Source organism: Nycticebus coucang, chromosome 19, assembly GCF_027406575.1.
Source record: "Nycticebus coucang isolate mNycCou1 chromosome 19, mNycCou1.pri, whole genome shotgun sequence".
Taxonomy (NCBI): domain Eukaryota; kingdom Metazoa; phylum Chordata; class Mammalia; order Primates; family Lorisidae; genus Nycticebus; species Nycticebus coucang.
In genome coordinates this window covers 72,100,485-72,122,451 of record NC_069798.1, presented here as the reverse complement: position 1 = coordinate 72,122,451, position 21,967 = coordinate 72,100,485, and the positions used below count along the sequence as shown (strand labels likewise).

Genomic DNA, 21,967 nt, shown 5'->3' with positions numbered 1-21,967 from the left:
CCCTCCTCCTCTGGGTGACTCCCAGGGGTCCTCGGCAGGTGCCAGGTTGGCACCACTGGGGCTGACAGGGCAAGCGTGTTCCCCTGCAGATGGGCTGAGTCTTTACTGTGGTGGCTGGGCATGCCCCAGACATCCACATCAGAACCCTGAGCCCATGAGCATGTCACCTCTCATGGCAAGAGATACCCTGCAGAGGAGGACAAGCCTTGGACAGGAGGTCATTCTGAATGCCTTGGGCGACCCAATGTCATCACAGCATTCTCAAAAGAGGGAGGCCTGCGGTCAGAGTGAGGGAAGGAGATGATGGATACTTGGGCTGGAGTGATGGAGGGAGCAATCCACAGCAGGCAGGGCCCGGCTAAAACGTTAGGAAAGGCACCTTCCCTCTGCTCCCCAGAAGGAGCCAGCCCTCTGACACCTTGACTTTCCACCCAGTAGTCCCACTTTGGACTCTGCCCTTCAGTGCTACCTGTGCCAGGTTCTGGTAGTCTGGCCCAGTGACAGCAAAGACAAATATCTGGGATGATACTCCCAGCCAATGTCATTGATGAAGAGCACGTTTCATAGCTCCTGTGTGACTAAGCCTCCCTGGGGACCAGGCCCAACCATTATTATAATCATCACTTTAGCACTGGGTTTGGTGCTCTGGCAGAGGCCCAAAGCTGATGCAGGATCTGGGGGAAGCCACAGGAGGGGCTCAGAGGTCCATCTGCACCAAGGATGGGCCCCTACAAAGCAGGTGACAGTGTGCCAGGTAAAATGAGACAGTCACAGATGACAGAGCCCTGTGACTCTACTCAGTGAGGACCTGGGGCATACAAAACCAGAGGCAGTAGACAGGGGTGCCTGGGCCACGGAGCCGGTGTCTAATGGGGACACAGCTTTGAGAGTTCTGGAGATGATGGTGCTGATGCTGCACAACTATGCTACGTATTTAACACTGCCAAGAAGTGTCCTTAAAAATAGTGAAAATGGTAAGTGTTATGCATATTTTTTTAAAAAGGAGCTAATGAAGTGCAAAACTCCTTCCTTGTGGCAGGCAGTGACCACAGTGCTCATTCCTGGGTACCTGCCTTGTGCAGTAAAATGCCCCCACCAAGTCCTTGCCACAGCGGCCTCACAGGGCACCATCACCTGGTCCATCTGACAGCCAGCACAAAAGTGCAGCTAGGGGCACACAGGAGGCAGGTAGATGCCAGAGACGACACCAGCTTTCCCCTCATTCTCACATACCCGGGAAACCCTAACAGCTGTCCTGGCAGCCTCTAGTCTGGGAACCTCAGAGCCTTTCAGGGAACCCAGGTTGGGAAGCAGAGGCCTCACACAGCACCCAGATGGCTGGAGCAGGATGGAGATGAGGGGCTCCTTGTCCTTACCCCACCAGAGTTGGTCTGCTTCCTGGTATGACCTGTTTTTGGCAAAGTGCCATCAGAATCTGCAGGATAACATCTTCAAATACAGTAATATTCTCTTCTCCACTAACCCTGCCAACTCAGATGACAAAAGCCCCAGTCATGGGCCTAGGACACAGTGTCATCCTTGTACATTTCTAGAACGTTCTGTGGCCCAGTGTGTGCAAATGCTGATATGCTTCCTTTCATCTTTCCCCACCTCCTCATGGTGACACTGGTTAACTAATCTACAAATGACAAATCTGCACACATCCATGTACAGCGTCTCAGACAGTGAAAACAGTCTGGAAGCCAGCCTGGGTGCTGCGGTCGGAAGCCTGGCCCTGGTGGAGGGCATGCCTGTGGTCTGGACGACTGAAGGTGGGGTGGAGGATCCCCAGGTCCTTCCAGTACTGAGTATTCAACTCCATATCGTCAGACTTCGGGGCCCTGACTGGTGAGCTGTTCCCAGTGGAGAAGGCCGCTGAGCAGAGACTGCATGCAATTTGGAGGCTCTGTGGTCTTAACCCACAGCGGCCAGCCCTGATGTGTGGGCCTCAGTTAGGGCCCACTGTGGCCCCTTAACCAGATGGTCAAGACCACTGGCACCTGTGGTTTCAACCACAACTGCGGAAAGGCATGTGCACATGTTGGTCACCATTTGCTAGGAAGCCCTCAGCCCAACTGTCCCCACTCCACCAGCCCTAGCAGCCCTCAGCCCAGTCCTAGGCCCTGGCCCTGACCACAGCCCTTGGCACCAGCAGCCGCCAAACCTGTGCCAGCGCCCCGCCCGGGCCCGCTCTCACCCGTTCCTCCTCAGCACGGATGTCTGGCATGGTGCTCAGGCAGAGGCCCACGGCTGTGACTGCCACGAAGGCCACAGAGATGCAGGCAAAGAGCTTGCCGGCCAGCCCTGAGTGCGGGTTGTCCACCACGTCGTGCAGGCACCGCCGGCCCCTCTCCAGCCGCCTGCCCGGGCCCAGGACGCGGCTCCCCAGGGCGCAGGCCGGGCTCCCTGGAGCCACGCGCCCTTCCGGCACCGCACGCGCCTCAGCCGCCTCTTCCTCGCGGCGGCGCAGGCGGCGCAGGCAGCAGCGCTCCAGACGTGCCTCGTCGATGCCCCAGTAGGCCAGCTCGTCGCGGAAGGCCAGCGCGCATGGGCCGCGCAGCAGCCGCAGCTTGCCAGCGCGCAGCAGCGCCGCGATGGCGCGGAAAGCGCACGGGCTGCGGTCGAAGAAGAACTCATCACGGCTCACGTCGTAGTCATCGCACACACTAAGCAGCTCGTCGTGGCCGCGGCAGGCCCGCAGGCGCTCGAGGCGCGCGAGGGGACAGCGCTGGAGCGCGGCCCAGGCTAGGCGCACCCTGCAGCCGCCCACGTTGATGATGACATGCCGGGCGCGCACCGCGCTGCACCGGCCTCTGCTGAGGGGCTCTGAGCCCTGACGCTCGGGGTGCCCGGGCATCAGGGCCATGGTCAGCGTGCCCAGAGTTCCCCCGTAGAGGTCGTGATGGCGACCTGGGTCAGGCGACCGGGCCTGTGGAAGGAAAGGAGTGCGTTAGGGCGGGATAGCACAGAGCCCAAGAACCAGGAGCGCTCCCTTCTCCTGCCACCTCTGCCTCCCAAACAGCTGACCCTGGGAGCTCGCCAGCAGACCCCTCTGAGTGGCAACCTGGCCTTGACCCATCGCCCAGAGAGCAGGGAAACTTTGCACAGTGTGGGCGGTGGTCTCGTGATTAGGGTTTGGGTTAGGGTTAGAAGGAACGTTACTGAGCTCCCTGCAGATGCCGCCGCAGTTCGCAGCTGGTGTATTTAGAAGAATATAAAAACCACTTGCTCTTTAACAGAAGCCAAGGGGAGGAGTGAGCGGTGGGGGGGAGCCTGGCAGAAATGATGGGACGACTTCAGAAACGTGGTCAAATGCAGTGTGGACGTTGTTTTGGATCAAATTAGAAAGAACCAATTTACTCATTTAAGAGTAAATGAGAAAACCTTACAACTGTATTTGATTTAAAGGAATTTTTAAAGGTACGATAACGATTTTGTGGTATCTGGAAAACGGGAAGTAGTTTCAGTCTCCTGGAGGCTGCAGGGACGTGCTCACAGATGGAAGAACGCAGGATGCGGTGGTGTGGACACAGCATTTCCGATGGCCACGGCTGTTGGAGTTGGGTGATGGGTGCACCTGGGTCCATTATACTTTTCTCGTTGCGTTTTTGCATGCTTAACATTTTGATAATAAAAGAGGTTTGTTTTGCTTTTAAAAAAGCTTCCAGATAATTTTGCTGCACAGCTAGGGTTGAGAACTGCTGTTTGTAGAGAAATCCTGACAGTGCTTGATTCTTCAGTCAGCCTTGATTTCTCTAAAGCAGTTTCTTTATCTGGTGTCCATGAAAATGCTTCAAAGGGTCCAGAAACCTTTCATATACATGGATAGTTTGCTGCCATGCAAACTTGCCCCAGCCTCCCAGAACACTATCTTAGAGAGAGTATATCAGTAGCATCAGCAGAGGCTTCTGATCCCTGTTTTCACATTGTTGAAGGGTAATTCCATCCCTCCTCCAAATTTACTGCTCAAGGTAGTTTGCTTTTTGCCTGCTGGAAGCAGAAGGCACTCTGTGTGCTATGGCAGCCCCAATGTGGGGATGGAAACTCAAAGTGACTAGGAGACTTTTTAGGATGGGTTCCACAGTCAGGGAGGACATCTTTGACATCTGTGGGAAGAGACGTGGTCCCAGTTGAGTGATCTCAAAGTGTGTATGATAGGCCAATGTCAAAGTCATCACAACTGCCAGGAAAGTACACTCCTGGCCCTAGTCCACATTGTGAGGGACAGGGAAACTGTAGAATCAGGAGCTCTGAAAGTCCATGCTTGCCTTAAAGCATTGAAAGAATGGTAAAATATGTCAGAGCCATTTTTTTTTTGGACTCTGGCAACTAATCAAAAGCTTGCACTAAGCATAAGAACACTTAGGAGCAAGCAGCTGGCTCTGGCGGCAGCAGTGGGCTGTGTAGTGCCTGACAGTGCCCTGCTCTCCAGCTTGGCAGCAGCCTGGGCTCCTGTACCGCATTTGCACCACAGGATAGTGACCTCATCCACTAGGATTGTGATTATTTTAACATTCTGGTGGCTACATGCAGGCTGACTTGAAGAGCTTGACTTTGTTTTCTGTAACTTGGAACTCTCCCAGTGCTAAGGCAGCCACCTGGGGAATGTTCATCAAAAACATCTATAGGAAAATGTTTCAGGGATTACTGACCAAGGCAGTGGATTATATAATACTCAGGACAAACAATAGCCTAACTAAAAACCCTGTGTGAGAAGGCAATTTGGGGAATAAAAGCTTAGAATAATTCCAACAAATGTCATGCCTATGCCAAGGTCATGCACATGTTCAGGAAAGACCTTTGAAGTCCCCAGGGTCTCTCCTCTGGCTGACCGTCAGACCGTGTAAACAAGGGGTGAGGATAAGACAAAGTACAAACCACTGGCTGAGTGTTGAGGTGGGCCCAAAATACACATAGCACCCATTTGCAAACACTAGTTTTGGTTTTTGTTTCAGGAATTTAAGAATCTATGTCCATTTACTTGTTGACTGCTTATGATAATGGAACATCAGTGGCCACATAAGACACAAGATACAGATTTTATGAGATTAGTTCAGAAAAGTTATCAAACAAACAATAGTACCTATAACAAATGGGGGGTGTGGTGGTGGTGAGAATCTGATTTGTAAGGAACAAAAAAAGATAAAATAAGAAAAGAAATAGCAAAGTAGAAGTCATTCCTTATCAATAATCATCTTAAATGTAAATGGACTAAATTTTTTTTTTTGGCCGCGGCTGGGTTTGAACCCGCCACCTCCGGCATATGGGACAGGCGCCCTACCCGCTGAGCCACAGGCGCCGCCCTAAATGGACTAAATTTAACAATTAAAAGACAGAAATTGAAAAAAAGGACAGAGATTGGCATAATTGATTAAAATAAAACCAAAACCATGATCCAAATATATGCTGGATCATGCCACAGAAGACTCTCTTTAGACTTAAAGACAAATATAGTGAAAGTAAAAGAGTCAGAGTGGTTACTTTAATAATCTGTCAAACAGATTTTTCAGACAAAAATTATTGTGAAAGACAAAGGATTGATTCATAGATAGCTGTCTGCCAACAAATTAAATAATTTAGATGACAGGGGAAAATTCCTTGAGACCCAAACTACCAAAACTTATTCAAGGAGAAAAGAAAATCTGAACAGGCCTGTAACAAAGAAAGAGATTGAATTAGTCAACAAAAAAATTCGAAAAATGAAAATGCCAGTACAAGATGGCTTGACTGACAAATTCTACCAAATGTTTAAAAAAGAATACCAATTCTACTCAAACTTATCCAAAAAAATAGAAGATGAAGGAATACTTCCTAATTCATTCTTTGAGGAGACAAAGATTTTGCAGGAAAAGAAAACCACAAACCAATATCTCTTATCAATAAAGGTGCAAAAATCCTCAACACAGCACTAGCAAATTAAATCCGCCATCACATCAAGAGACTTGTACATGGTGACCACATAGATGGTCATATACCATAGAGATTTATCACAGGAATGCAAGAGTCTTACAACACAAAAAATTTAATCATCCTAATATGCATATTTATAGAATGAAAGGGAAAAACTGTGGTCATCTCAACAGACACAGAAAAAGGATTTGACACAAATCAACACCCTTTCATGATAAAAACACTCAATAACTAGGACCAAAAGGACTGTCCTGGACATGACAGAGGCCGGCTGTGGAAAATCCACCACTAACTTCAACCAATGGCTGCAGTCCCCAAATGCCGGGTGGAGACTGGTATCAGAATTTTCCAGATTCTGTAATGGAACTTCGACTTTTTAATCATTAAAGGTTAACATTAGTAGTTTCTTGTCCAAATAGATTTTTGTAAACAATTGATTCATCATTTTCACAACTTTCAATGAACACTAGGCGGCTTTGGGTGAGGTCAGCGGTGCAGATGTGCCCCACAGGAAGGGCCCCCGCCCATGCCCAGACTCGGACACCCGCACCTCCTGCCAGACACTCGGGTCAGCTCCCGAGTCCATCCCCTGATCCCCCAGGCCAGGGTGAGCTCTTCAGACCTGCAGCCTCCCACTGGTCCCATGTGCTCCCTCTCTCCTGGCGTGATGCGCTGTGGCCTTCGAAGGAAGAACCAGCCACTGTGAGCGGGACGTCAGAGAAGCTTGGGTCTCCTCCTGGCAGTTGCGGAGAATAGGGCCCTGAAGGAAGGCCATCGCCAGGCTGACAGTGCGCAGGTGTGGGCATGGGGCTTTAGGTGATTTTTACATTCTTCTTTCTGTTCTCTTTAGCATTCTCTCTGCCCAATATAGGTAATTTTAGTAAATAGAAACAGGAATAAAACTATTCTACTTTTGGAGGGAAAATCACATCCTATGCTTTTTACATAAGGAGACTGAAGTCCCAGGAAAGGGCAGTGTGACTGATCCACTTTGGTACATGTTAAGTCCTTCTTGACATTTAATGACCTGAATCTGATGCTCTGTAAGCCAAGTTGACATTAACTGGCAGGAAAGGAGTTGCAGAAAACCTCTTTGGTCTCTAAACCAAGGACACTTTCACAACCCACATGTTTGCTTGTTCTCCGTAATCAGAGGCAGATAGTATCTGTGGTATCTTGCTTTGAAAACAAAATACTTAACATTCTAGATGATGGTATTTTCCAATCACCAAAATGTATTCCTTTTTCCTTTTTAAAACCATGTTATTATATGGCTTAAAAGATGTATTGACTTCTGCAGCAGAAGGGTTTAATAAGACCATAAGAAATGCTATACAGGGGCGGTGCCTGTGGCTCAGTGAGTAGGGCGCCGGACCCATATACCGAGGGTGGCAGGTTCAAACCCGGCCCCGGCCAAACTGCAACAAAAAAATAGCCGGGCGTTGTGGCAGGCACGTGTGGTCCCAGCTACTCGGGAGGCTGAGGCAGGAGAATCGCCTGGGCCCTGGAGTTGGAGGTTGCTGTGAGCTGTGTGATGCCATGGCACTCTACCAAGGGTGATAAGGTGAGACTCTGTCTCTACAAAAAAAAAAAAAAAAAAGAAATGCTATACAGTCCTCTCTGCAAATGCATTTGATAAAGGCCAGAGAGTCTCAAAGCTTTATAAATTATTTACCAACATTGAAAGGGAAGGACATTCCTTTTTATGAAGTATGCAGACACTAGTATACAGGAGAATCTCTATAAGTTGACCACCCAAGGGACTGTAACAAACTGGTCAACATATGGAGAGAGTCAACATAGAGTACTGTACTGATACACACATGTGGTGCATGTCTAGTCTATGCACATTAGGTCAACTTAAGGAGGTGGTCAGTGTAGAGAGATTCTACTTCATTTAAACCAAACATAATTAGTACAAAGAAAAAAACTAAAGTCCAATCTGACTCATATATACCAATGCAAAAATTCTAAGCAAAATATTATTAAACAGAAGCCAATGCCTGTTTAAGAACAAAATTAATATAACAAAGTGGAACTTATTCCAGGAATGTGCAGGGGATTGAACAGTAGGAAATCCATTAACATCATACATCATAACAAGTCTAAGATGGTTATCTCCATAGGTGCCAAGAAAGCCTCTGAGACACACTCAGGGAACTAATGCATTTTATTAACACAATCAACTGTTGTGTTAAGTTCCAAAGCACTCTTTTATTTAGTGGAGAAACACTAGAGGCATTTCCACTAAAATTAGGAAGAGAAAAAGGATACCCACTGTCTCTAACACCACTTAACTTTACACAAGAGGCATTAACTCAGGTACACAGAATGGGTAAGGAAGAGGTAAAACCTGTCTTTGGAGATAAGATCGGAGAATCAATGACAAAATTTCTCTACTGAAAAAAAGAATTTGTAAAGTATAAGGCTACAAAAATCAATAGCCTTCCTATATACAAATAATAGAGGACATGATGATGGAAAAATTTTACTTACAATAGCAATAAAAAAATCCAGGTATATATTTCACAAGGAATGTTACAATTTTTATGAGAAAAAAATTTAAAGCACTTTGGAAACATAAAAGCATACTTGAACAAGTGGCAGGCAGTCCCCTGCTCTTGGACAGGATAACCCAACATTATCAAGATGTTTTCTTTCTAAAGTTGATTTATCACTTCAATCCCAATAGTAATAGAAAAAGCTATTTTATGGAGTTAGATATGTTGATACTATTAAATGTGCATAAATAGAAAGGGACCTTATGAAAACTACGAGGAGAAAAACTAATATAGAGAGAACTCTTAAAAATCAATGGGCAAAAGATCCAAACCCCACAGAGAAATGGGGAAAAATGTGATCAAGCAATTCACAAAAAAGATAAAAATGCCCTGCAAACACATGGGGCCAAGTTCATACACACTGAGGGAAGTGCAGACTAAAAACAGCACTGAGATACTGATTCTCACCCATGAAGCTGCGTGGGCCTGGCTGTGGGGAAAGGGCCCCCACCCAGGTACACGCAACACAGCCCTGGGAGGGCCTAGCGACAGCCAGCCCGACACCTGTATGTAACCTTACTAACATTTGCTCTTTGCAATTGCCAGACACTGGAAGCAACTGGAAATGTCCCTGCTGGGGAAGCAGCCGCCTGCATAGTGCGCTCTGCAGAGGCACCCACGGTGGGGTCTCCACACCCGCCCAGACCCATCATGGGATGTGCCATTGTATGAGACAGCTAAGACCACAGAATGCGGTGTGTGTGCTCCTCCTGAGACAGAATGATGCCACTTACATGATCTCCAGAGGAGGCAAATTCCTGGAAACAGAAAGTAGATTAGAAGTCACTGGGCCAGAGGGGAGTGGGAATCGCTGACCAGAAGCAGCCGAGTGGCCTGGACTTGACCCTGCTGCACAGCTCCTGGGACAGGGACTTGCTGGGGATTCACGGAGGACCCAGGCCTTGCAGTGGCCTCTCCCTGCAGACTTCCATATCCTGTGGCCAGGGCCTCAGCCTCGCTTGGATAGGCCTCTCCAAGGGTTCCAGGGTCAGGGCCCACATGCTCTACTGACAGCTGGCTGGTGGCTGCCACTCAGACTCTTGTGTGGGGTCAGGCCACTCCCCACTGTTATCTGTCCTGTGCAGATGCGGCCGGTCCCCTCACTGGCCGTGGGGGTGGGGGGGGGTCCCATCTCCCAGTGGCCCCTCTGTCATTGGGTGTGCCTCTCTGGGTTTTCCTTTCTTATTTTTGTTTCTTTCATCTCTTGCCACTATTCACAGATGTCTGAGTTTTCTCATTCAACACATGAGCATCAACTGAGTGCCTATCAGACCGGACCTGGGGTCCTGGCTCTTGGCATCTCTAGGGTTACCCTGCTGGTTGGGGCCACCAGGCCGTTTGCTAACCAGGAAGGGCTCACCCTGAAGGCCATACATGGAGCTCCATGGAGCATGTGGTGGGAAGGAGGCGCCTTCCAGACTTTTCTCTGTCTGGGGACATGAGTCTCCTGAAGGTCCCAGTGGATTTCTGGAATGACAGGACGTGAGGAGACATGTGTACCTGCTGCCAAACCCTTAGCTTCCTCCTTTCTCAGCAGGAGTGGGGAGGAGGCCCCTTCATATAGCTCTAGTGACCTGCGGCCGCTGTGACCTTCATGCTGCAAAGTGAGACCTTCAGAGGTGCTGTTTCCTGTCTGCCGTTGGAAGTCTCCTGTATGTGTCCCTTTTCCTTTGCCAAAGCCTGTTACAAACAAAAATGGGGCAAGACTAGCAGCATAGGTGATGTGGTGCTCCTCCAAAGCTGCCTGGCTGCCACTGGAAGGAGTAGACTGGGCAGATGCTCTCCCCACCCCTCTGCAGGAGGGGTGAGATGTACCATGGGATGTCCTATAATGTTTTCTTCCCTGGGGTGTCAGCCCCTTGGTGGCCCAGGGATACCAACAGGCAGAGGGTCTGTGGAAAGTGCCAGGAGTGGGGTCACAGCCACCCAGCAAGGGGATGGCTACAGGGACGGCCTTGAGACCTGGGCTTCTATGGGCTCAACCCTGAGAGGGGGATGCAGCATTCAGGGCCCACTTTGGGGTGGCTGAGGGAGGTCAGAGAGAACAGGATAGTGTCTGCTGACCATTGGGCAGGTGGGCGCCATGTGGGAAGTACATATGTGAGAACTGTGTGAGGCAGCTGTGACAGGTGTGTACGTGACAGCCAGTGTGATAGCTGTGACAGCCATGATGGCTGTGGCGCTCAGCCCACATAAGCAGACCTGAGGAGCTGATGCAGCTTCCCTGCTTCCCTGCTGTCTTCAGGCATCTAGTCTGCTCTGTAACAAAATTAGCTAATTGTGGATTTATGAACTGGTGTGTTTTGGTCCTGGATTTCTTTCTCTGTAGGGCCAGACCATGCTAGGTTTGCTGTAAGCTCCTCATTCACACTGCGCACGGCCTTCTTAACAGCTGTGAGAGTGCTCTGTCTCCCATTCAGTCAGACCACAGACCTGTCTCTACAGGAGCAATTTAACACCCACGAGAAGGAGCAAATACACATTATTTATGCCATTTTCACGTGTTAATTCAATTTGAAATCCACTTCTGGAAAGAAAACAGGGAGTTGGAATAACCCATTGTTATTCTGTCCCCATACTGTCTCCATTCAGCAAACTAACAAACTTTAAGACACACAGGGCAGGGACAACAGCTGTGGCATGACCTGGAGAGTGGCCCAGAGCCAGGCAGAAGTAGGGTCTGCTGGGCCTCACGTTGCCACAGCACATATGATATGACTCCACATAGATTCTGCCTAATTTCCATGAAGGGAGAGCCTGTATAGGGACTACTGGTCAGGAGCTACTGCCAAGTGTGAGAGAGGGCACCAGAAAGATGGGGAGGGGACCCCATAGAGGGTGAAGTCCTTCCTCTGCCCTGGTCAGCCATCAGAAGGACACTCTGGTGTTTCTTATTTGTTCCTTCACTAGTTTGCCTTAATGGGTCAAGGAGTTCATCTGCTGAAAATTAATGTTTTCATTGTGAAAAAATGAAAAATTGGACAGTACCATAAAATATAAGGAAAAAATACCTTAATGCCATTTCCAGAGATGACCACCATGAATTGTGGAGAAGATCATCAACTCTTGTTTCCCTGCATACTCCCATATGACTGTCGTGATGCTATAGCCAGGCTTGCTCAGCAGTCACTGGACACCTGTTTTACAGGTGCCATCAAACTCAGGGAAATAGGCACCACCAGAGCCATAGGCCTGAGGGGAGGTAGCTGGGGCAGTGGTGACCAGCAGCTCCCATGGGAGCTCCACAGTTAGATGGAACCATGAGAAAGGTTCAGCAAGTTCTGCAGTTTTCTCATTGAGATGACTGGTCTCATTTTTGCCCTCCCCAAGACCATTTCTGGCATGACTTACAAAGCTGGCATGACTTACATCCTCAAGACCACTTCACATGCTCCAGGCTCTTAAAGGCCACCCATCAGCATTTGATGGAGATAATCATGACGTCTCACCCTGAGGCTGGCTCTTAATGTGCTTAGACATTTCCCTGTTGGCCGACATTATCTTAATATTAACTGAAAGTTTGATTCTATTTTATGAATCCTGCAGAGAACATATTTTTGCATATTAAATTCATTTCTTTGAGAAATCTCCGTTAACCCAATATAAACACTTAGATTTTAAATATATGACAAACATATATTTTCAATGTAAAAAAATTAAACACACAGAAACATTCAGACTAAAAGTGGAAGGCCCCCTTTTCAAAATCAGATCCATTCTCCACATGTACCTACTCTTAAGGGGATTTACTTGTGCCAGTTGTCCATTAAAACTTTATGTGATCTATGTACATATACATTTCTAAAATTAAATTTTCTGAGATAATTATAGATTCACATTCAGCTGTAAGAAGTAATACAAAGGCATTCCTTAATCCCTTCACCTAGCTCCCCCTAGGTAATAAGCTGCAAAATTGGTGCCCCACCTCCCCCAGTCTGGCACCCCCAGGCCCACACCACTGTGCCCTCCTGCCTCCCTGACAGCAGCTGCCAGCCTGCTGTCCATCCCTGCAGCTGTGTCAAGATTGCTGTGGCTCTACCACCGGGATTTGATGGTAAAATGTCTCACAGGAAGTTCTCGGCTCCAAGATATGAGTCTCTGGGCTTCTTGCCGTGGAAGTGCACCAGCAGGCATTATGGGAAGGTGAAGAGCTTCCCCAAGGATGACCTGTCTAGGCCGTCCACCTCTTCCTGGGATATATCCACATCTTCCTGGGATATAAAGCTGGCATGACTTACATCACGTGGGAAGTCAATAGGCCTGGATTCAAGGTAATCAAGAAGGAAGTTGTAGAAGCTGTAACCATTATGGAGATACTGCCCAGGGTGGATGTAGGCATCATGGGCTGTGTGGAAACTCCTCGAGGCCTCTGGACTTTGAAGACCATGTTTGCTGAGCATATCAGTGATGAGCACAAAATGTGCTTCTATAAGAACCGGCTTGAATCCAACAAGAAGGCTGTCACCAAGCACCGTTAGAGATGGCAGAGTGAGGATGGCCAAGAAGCAGCTGGAGAAGGACTCATCAGCAGGAAGAAGTACTGCCAAGTCATCCACATCGCTGCCCACTTCCAGATGTACCTGCTCCCTCTACGCCAGAAGTAGGCCCACCTGATGAAATCCAGGTGAATGAGGCACTGTGGCTGAGACCTGGACTAGGCCCAGGAGAGGCGGGAGCAGCAGGTACCTGTGAACCAAGTAGGTTTGGGCAGGATGAGATGATTGACGTAATCAGGGTGACCAAGGGCAAAGGCTGCAAAGGTGTGACCAGTTGCTGGCATGCCAAGAAACTGCCTTGCAAGACCCACCAAGGGCTGCGTAAGTTTGCCTGTATTGGGGCATGGCATCCTGCCCATGTGGCTTTCTCCATGGCATGGTCTGGACAGAAAGGGTACCATCACCACACAGAGAGCAACAAGAAAATCTATAACTCTGGCCAAGTCTACCTTATCAAGGTATCTGATAAGAACAATGATGGCAAACTGATCAAGAACAATGCTTCTACTGATTACGACCTGTCCACCAAGAACACTAAAGCTCTGGGTGGCTTCGTCCATTATGGTGAAGTGACAATGCTTTTGTCATGCTGAAAGGCTGTGTGGTGGGAACAATGAAGTGAGTGCTCACCTTTCACAAGGTTTTGTTGGTACAAGCGAAATGGCAGGCTCTGGAGAAAACCGACCTTAAATTCATCAACACCACCTCCAAGTGTGGCCATGGCTGCTTCCAGGATATGGAGGAGAAGAAAGCATTCAGGGGACCACTTAAGAAAGGCCAAGAAAGAAGGAGCTTAATGTCAGGAACAGATTATATAGCTGGTAGGATCTCAATAGAAGTTGTTTTCCATTGTGTGTGGAGACAATGGCTAGTCAAATGAAACAGTAGGGGTGGAGAAGGAACAAATGAATCTGTAGTTGGTTGTGATCAATTAGTTGTAAACATCACTGCATGGGGACCAGCCTGTCAATATTTTGCATTTTAGCCATTCTGGTCCATGAGCAGTGATATATCATCATGGCTGGAATCTGCATTTCCTTGAAGGGGAATGATGCTGGACACTGTGTGTGTGAGTTTGCCTCTACAGTGCCATGTCTCCACATAATTTGCCTATTTTTAACTGGATTTTGTTTGTTTATTTTTTACTGTTGACTTTGAGAGTTCTGTATATATCGTAGACTTTGGTCCTCTACTGAATTATGTGGCTTGCAAACCATTCTCCCATTCTGAAGTTTTACCTTTCATGCTCTTAAAAGGGTTTTTTTTCAGAGCAGTTTTTAATTTTGATGAGGTCCAGTTTATCAAATTTACCTTTTATGGATCATGCTTTTGGTATCAAGTCTATTTAAAGCTTCACCTAACACTAGATCACAATGATTTTTCTCCTATATTTTTCTAGGGCTCTTGTGGTTTCATGTTTACATTTCAGTGTGATCCACTTTGAGTTGATTTTTGTGGAAGGTAAGAGGTTTAGGGTGAAGTTTGCTCCCAACACCCCCACAGATCACCAATTGCTCCAACTTCCTTTGTTCAAAAAGTTCTGTTGCTTCTATTGAACTGTTTTTGCAACTTTGTCAAAAATCTTCTGGGCAAGGGACAGAGCAAGTTGGTGGACAAGAAGGATCATGTAGCTGAGCTATCCTAGAATGACTGGAGAAAAAAGAGAACCCAGCCATACCTGGCATGGGGACCTTACTCAGAGTCATAGGTCAGGGAGCACAATGAGGAAGTGGTGAGCTGGATACAGCATATGATCCATAGCAGTGGAAATCTGATGAATTAGGCAAGTGATTGTGAATGCCTGGAATCAGCTGGCCAACCCCATGGAGGGAATGGAAGGAAGCCTTTCTGGAGTTTTCAGTAGTTGTGGCAAGCTGCCCATTGAGTGGAAAGCTTGGAAGAGTGGGTGAACTCCAACAATAGACAGCAACCAGATTGGAAACCTGGTTGGAGTGGACTTGCGAATAGGTTTGGTGGCTGGAGTGGTAGCCATACTGAGAAGGTCTTGGTGGCCAGGGGGCCACCAATGTGGGAAGGTCGTGAGAAGGTCTTATCAGGTGCCTAAAGCATGGCCATCTTAATTCCGCCTGCCAGGATCACAACTCCACTCTTTGGACAGTCTGAGGGACTCCTACACCCCATGCAAACTGGAGTCAGGGGGCACGGTGAGACCTGCCCCTTCAAAGATTCTTGTGAGCTTTAAGATCCCAACTTTGCAGGTTTTGAATGCTGAGGAAACAATCAGGTGATCACCAAAGGCAACTGAGTTTGGAATAAGGACCACAGAGGTTGCTGGCCATGGTTTCTGTCTCCTAAAAATACTACAGCACCATCTGGTGTACTGGTGACACATGGCAACATGTTGTAATCAAGAGCAAGGACTTCTGTTTGCAACAAAGGAGGCAGTGAGAAGGAAAAAGGAGGACAAGGAGGTGAACAAGAAGGAACACATGAGGAGGAACCAACAGAGAAGTTCAGGCAATATGCAAAACCAAAACAGAGGAAGTCCTCTAAGGGACCATAAGGCAGCTATTGCAGAAGACTCAACCTATAAATAGTTCATGTACTTTACAGAAAGGGAATTTAAAACATGGATGCTAAAGACAATAAAAGGAATGGAAGATAAAATGAAAAGACAGAATCAAAAGTTGGACAAGAGATATGTAGAATATAGAAAGGATATAGCAGAGCTTAAGGAAATGAAAGCGACAATCAAGGAATGTAAAGCTGTAGTAGAAAGTATCAAAAATAGATTAGACCATGTTGAAGAAAGAACCTCAGAGCTAGAGGATAAAGTTTTTTAGTTAAACCAGGTAAAGAGGCAGAAAAGAAGAGAGAGAAAGCAGAACAGGCACTTAGAGAACTATGAGACTCCATAAAGCATTCAAATATACAAATAATAAAGATTCCTGAAGGGGAAGATTGTCCCAAAGGAATGGAAGCCCTACTGGAGACCATCACAAAAGAAAACTTCCCAAGTTTTACTAAAGATCCTAACATACTCCTTTCAGATGGATATCAAACCCTGAGTCATCTCAACTCAAACAGAGTCTCTCCAAGACACATTGTAATGAACATGTCCGAAGTCAAGATGAAAGAAAAAGTTCTTTCCTTCCTTCCTTCCTTCCTTCCTTTCTTGTTTTTTTGAGACAGAGTCTCACTTTATTGCCCTTGGTAGAGTGCTGTGGTGTCATAGCTCACAGCAACCTCCAACTCCTGGGCTTAGGCAATTCTCTTGCCTCAGCCTCCCGAGTAGCTGGGACTACAGGTGCCTGCCACAACACCTAGCTATTTTTTGTTGCAATTTGGCTGGGACTGGGTTTGAACCTGCCATCCTCAGTATATGGGGCTGGTGCCCTACCCACTGAGCCACAGACGCCACCCAAAAGAAAAAGTTCTGAAAGCAGCCAGGAGTAAGCCCCAAGTGACCTACAGAGGCAGAGCCATTAGGATGGCAGCAGCTGTTTCAACTGAATCCTTTGAGGCTGGAACAGCATGGTCATCCACCTTAAACAAAGGTCATCCATTCTTAAACAAAACAATTTTCAGCCCAGAATTCTGCATCCTGCTAAACTAAGCTTCAAAATTGATGGAGAAATCAAATATTTTGTGAATATACAAACACTGAGGAAATTCACCACAACGAGATCAGCTCTATAGGAAATCCTTAGACCTAGTCTCAACACTGACCACCACAATGGACCACCATCAAAGTAAACACCCAGAAACTAAAGGTCAAATCATAGCTTCCACAATGGCCCAAGGGATAAAACTACACAATCAACTTACACAAAAAAAGATAAATAGAACTCCACCACACTTATCAATTCTCTCAATAAATGTCAGTGGACTGAACTCACCAATAAAGAGTCACAGGCTGGGTGATTGGATAAAAAGCATAAGCCATCCATATCCTGTCTCTAGGAGTCACACCTAGCCTTGAAGGACAAATCAAGACTCAGAGTTAAGGAATGGAAAACAGTATTTCAAGCAAATGGGAATCAGAAGAAAGGAGAGGTTGCAATCTTATTTTCAGATACAAGCAGACTTAAAGCAACTAAAGTTAAGAAAGACAAAGATGGACACTTTATACTAGTCAAAGGAACAATTCAACAAGCAGACATTTCCATTTTAAATGTTTATGCAACCAGCTTAAATGTTCCCATATTTATGAAACAGACCTTGATGGGTCTGAGCAATATGATATTCCATAACACCGCAATAGTCAGGGACTTTAACACTCCTCTGACAGAACTGGACAGATCCTCAACAGAAACTAAACAAAGATGCAAAGGACTTAAATGTGACCCTAGAACAAATGGGATCAATAGACATATACAGAACACACGATCCCAAAGCTAAGGAATATACATTTTTCTCATCAGCCCATGGTACCTACTCCAAAATTGACCACATCCTAGGATACAAATCAAACTTCAGCAAAATTAAAAGAATAGAAATTACACCTTGTATCTTCTCAGACCACAAGGCAATAAAGGTCGAACTCAACTCCAACAAAAATGTTCATCCCCACACAAAGACTTGAAAATTAAACAACCTTATGCTGAATGATAGTTGGGTTCAGGAAGAGATAAAAGAGGAAATCATTAAATTCCTCAAACATAACAACAATGAAGGCACGAGCTACCAAAACCTGTGGGATACTGCAAAAGCAGTCTTAAGAGGGAAATTTATTGCATAGATGCCTTCATTTAAAAAACAGAAAGAGAGCACATGAACAAACTCATGAACCAGCTCATGGAATTGGAAAAAGAAGAACAATCTAATCCCAAACCCAGAAGTAGAAAAGAAATAACCGAAATTAAATCAGAGATTAATGAAATTGAAAACAAAAGAATCAGTCAGAAAATTAATAAAACAAAAAGTTGGTTTTTCAAAAAAATAAATAAAATCAATAAACGTTTGGCCAGATTAACTAGAAACAGAAAAGTAAAATCTCCAATAACCTCAATAAGAAACAATAGAAGGGAAATAACAACAGATGCTACAGAGATACAAGAGATTATCTCTCAGTACTATAAGAAACTCTATGCCCAGAAATTTGACAATATGGAGGAAATGGATCAGTACTTGGAATCACACCCTCTCCCCAGACTTAATCAAGAAGAAATAGATCTCTTGAACAGACTGATTTCAAGAACGGATATCAAAGAAACAATAAAAAAAATCTATCAACAAAGAAAAAGCCCTGGTCCAGATGGCTTTACATCAGAATTCTACCAAACCTTCAAAGAAAAGCTTATTACCCATACTGCAGAATTTATTCCAAAAAATTGAGAAGGAAGGAATATTCCCTAACATATTCTATGAAGCAAACATCACCCTGATATCAAAACCAGAAAAAGACCCAACCCAAAAGGAGAACCACAGATCAATTTCACTAATGAATATAGATGCAAAAATTCTCAATGAAATCCTAGCCAACAGATTACTGCTACACGTTAAAAAAAATCCTTCCTCATAATCAAGTAGGTTTCATCCCAGGGATACAAGGCTGGTTTAACATACACAAGTCCATAAATGTAATTCACCATATCAACAGAAGCAAAAACAAATGATATGATCTTCTCAATAGATGCAGAAAAAGCATTCAACAAAATTCAGCATCCTTTTCTAATTAGAACGTTTAAGAATACAGGCATAGGTGGCACATTTCTAGAACTGATTAAAGCCATCTACAACAAACCCACAGCTAATGTTACACTGAATAGAGTAAAACTGAAAGCTTTTCCCACTTAGAACTGGAACCAGACAAGGTTGTCCTCTATCGCCACTACTATTCAACACAGTGCTAAAAGTTCTAGCTAATACAATCAGGCAAGAGAAGGAAATAAAGGGCATACAAATAGGGGCAAAGGAGGTCAAACTCTCCTTCTTTGCTGATGATATGATCTTATACTTAGAGAACCCCAAAGACTCAACCACAAGACTACTGGAAGTGATCAAAAAATACAGTAACGTCTCAGGATATAGAATCAATGTCCACAAATCAGAAGCCTTTGTACATGCCGATAACAACCAAGATGAGAAGATAATCAAGGACACAATTCCCTTCATGGTGCTTCAAAGGCAATGAAATCCCTAGGAATGTACCTAACAAAAGAGGTGAAGGACCTCTGTAAAGAAAATTACAGCTGGGTGTGGTGGCTCATGCCTGTAATCCTAGCACTATGGGAGGCCAAGGTGGGTGGATTGCCTGAGCTCACCAGTTCCAGACCAGCCTGAACCAGAGTGAGACTTTATCTCTAAAAATAGTCAGCGGGAGGTGGGGGGGGGGGCAAGATGGCTGACTGAACACAGCTTCTGAAAGCAGCTCCTGTCCGAAAGGAATGATAACGTCCAGAAACAGCCCAATTAAGCTGAAGACTGGGAGCCCAGCCGAGAGTGAAATGAAGGTCACCTCTGCTAAGGCAAGCTGCGACTCTAAGAAACCAAGCTTCAGGTACAAAATTCATCTGATAGGAAAAGAGTCTGTCCCTTACCCCAAGAAAGCTGTGGGTTTTATTTATTTATTTATTTTTTGCTTTTCTGTATCCTTTCTTTTTTCTCTTCGTTTGCTCCTGTGGGTTTTCTACAGACAAGCGGTGAACTGTGGACCTCTTGTCTCACCCCACGGGTGAGTGCTGTGGGAAGTGGGACTACTTTCTCAGAAGGACCCTGCTGTGATTCTGAACAATTTCTTGCTAGGCAGAAAAACTGAATTAAATTCTTCCCTGCCATTCTGAACTTCCAGCACACCCTTCCCCATTTACCTGATGAACCAGAAGCCTAATTCTGCTGAGACTGAGGGAGGAAGTTCTTGAAGAGTGCCCCCCCACCCCCCCACCCCCTGTCTGTCAGACCAAGCGCCCCCTCAGCAAGAGACTCTGGGGACCCCCACCAAGCCCCTTTCCACCAGGGACTCCGACGGCAACTGTGCACCCCATGCCCTGTGCCCACCTGGCCTCTGTGTGCCCACCCTGGCCAGGGACTCCACCAGCAACTGCGCTGGCCTGTGCCCCACGCCCACCAGGCCTCTGCATGCCTGCCCTGGCCAGGGAGACAGCTGGCAACCGGGCAGCCCCATGCCCCGCACCCGCCAGGCCTCTGCATGCCGGCCCCGGCCAGCGACGCCACAGGCAACTGTGCAGCCCCATACTCTGCGCCCGCTGGGCCTCTGCTCACCCTCCCCGGCCAGGGACTTCGCTGGCAACTGCGCGGCCTGTGCCCCATGACTGCCGGGCCTCTGCATGCCTGCCCCGGCCAGGGACTCCGCCAGCAACTGCGAGTTGCTGGGACCTAATCAAATTAAAAGGCTTCTGCACAGCCAAGAACATAGTAAGTATAGCAAGCAGACAGCCCTCAGAATGGGAGAAAATATTTGCAGGTTATACCTCTCACAAAGGTTTAATAACCAGAATCCACAGGAAACTCAAATGTATTAGCAAGAAAAGAACAAGTGATCCCATTTCAGGGTGGGCAAAAGACTTGAAGAGAAACTTCTCTAAAGAAGACAGGCACATGGCCTACAGACACATGAAAAAATACTCATCATCCTTAATCATCAGAGAAATGCAAATCAAAACTACTTTGAGATATCACCCAACTCCAGTAAGATTAGCCCACATAACAAAGTCCCCAAACCAGAGTTGTTGGTGTGGATGTAGAGAAAAGGGCACACTTCTACATTGCTGGTGGGAATGCACACTAATTCGTTCCTTTTGGAAGGATGTTTTGAGAATACTTAGAGATCTAAAAATAGACCTGCCGTTTGAGCCTATAATTCCTTTATGAGGTATATATCCAGAAGACCAAAAATCACAATATAACAAAGACATCTGTACCAGAATGTTTATTGCATCCCAATTCATAATTGCTAAGGCATGGAAGAAGCCCAAGTGCCCATCGACCCACGAATGGATTAACAAATTGTGGTACATGTATACCATGGAATATTATGCAGCCTTAAAGAAGCATGGAGACTTTATCACTTTCATGTTTACATGGATGGAGCTGGAACATATTCTTCTTAGCAAAGTATCTAAAGAATGGAAGAAAAAGTATTCAATGTACTCAGCCCTACTATGAAGCTAATTTAGAGCTTTCATATGAAGGCTATAACCCAACTATAGCACAAAAATATGGGGAAAGAGCCAAGGGAGGGTAGGGTAGGGGGGAGGTTGGGATGGAGGGAGGGTAAATTGGTGGGGTCATACCTACGGTGCATCTTAGAATGGGTATAGGTGCAGAATACCAATGCAGAATATAAATGCAGAATACCAATGTCTACATACAATAACTAAGAAAATGCCATGAAGGCTATATTAAACAGTTTGATGAAAATATTTCAGATTGTATATGAAACCAGCACATTGTACCCCTTGATTGCACTAATGTACACAGCTATGATTTAATAAAAAAAAAAAATACAAATAGTCAAGTGTTGTAGTGGGCATCTGTAGTCCCAGCTACTCAGGAGGCTGAGGCAAGAGAATCGCTTGAGCCCAAGAGTTTGAGGTTGCTGTGAGCTATGACTCCACAACACTCTACGGAAGGTGACAAAGTAGTGAGACTGTCTCAAAAAAAAAAAAAGAAAGAAAAAGAAAAAAGAAAATTAAAAAAACTTAAGGAAAGACATGGCAGAAGATATCAACAAATGGAAGAACATATCATGCTCATGGCTGTGAAGAATCAACCTTGTTAAAATGTCTATATTTCCCATGGGCGGCGCCTGTGACTCAGTGAGTAGGGCGCTGGTCCCACATGCCCAGGGTGGCGGGTTCAAGCCCAGCCCTGGCCAAACTGCAACAACAACAACAAAAAAAAAGTCTATATTTCCCAAAGCAATCTACAGATTCAATACAATCTCCATTAAAATACTAACATCATACTTTCAAGATATGGAAAAAATAATTCTATGGAACCAGAAAAGGCTCCACATAGCCAAGGCAATTCTTAGTAATAAAAACAAAGCTGGGGGCATCAGCTTACCAGACTACA

General features: G+C 46.1%; 1 protein-coding gene and 1 pseudogene across 2 annotated transcripts in view; one reads left to right on the top strand and one right to left on the bottom strand.

Moving 5' to 3' along the window:
* The window catches only part of KCNG2 (potassium voltage-gated channel modifier subfamily G member 2), a 48,374-nt gene that overhangs the window by 12,375 nt on the left and 14,032 nt on the right, over positions 1-21,967 (bottom strand). For both annotated transcript variants that reach the window (XM_053571230.1, XM_053571229.1), the window contains exon 2: positions 2,198-2,929. In XM_053571230.1, the coding sequence (XP_053427205.1) occupies positions 2,198-2,866 (669 nt within the window). In that variant the 5' untranslated portion in view covers positions 2,867-2,929. The remainder of the gene's footprint in view (positions 1-2,197; positions 2,930-21,967) is intronic.
* Positions 12,531-20,202, top strand: LOC128571729 (60S ribosomal protein L3-like; annotated as a pseudogene).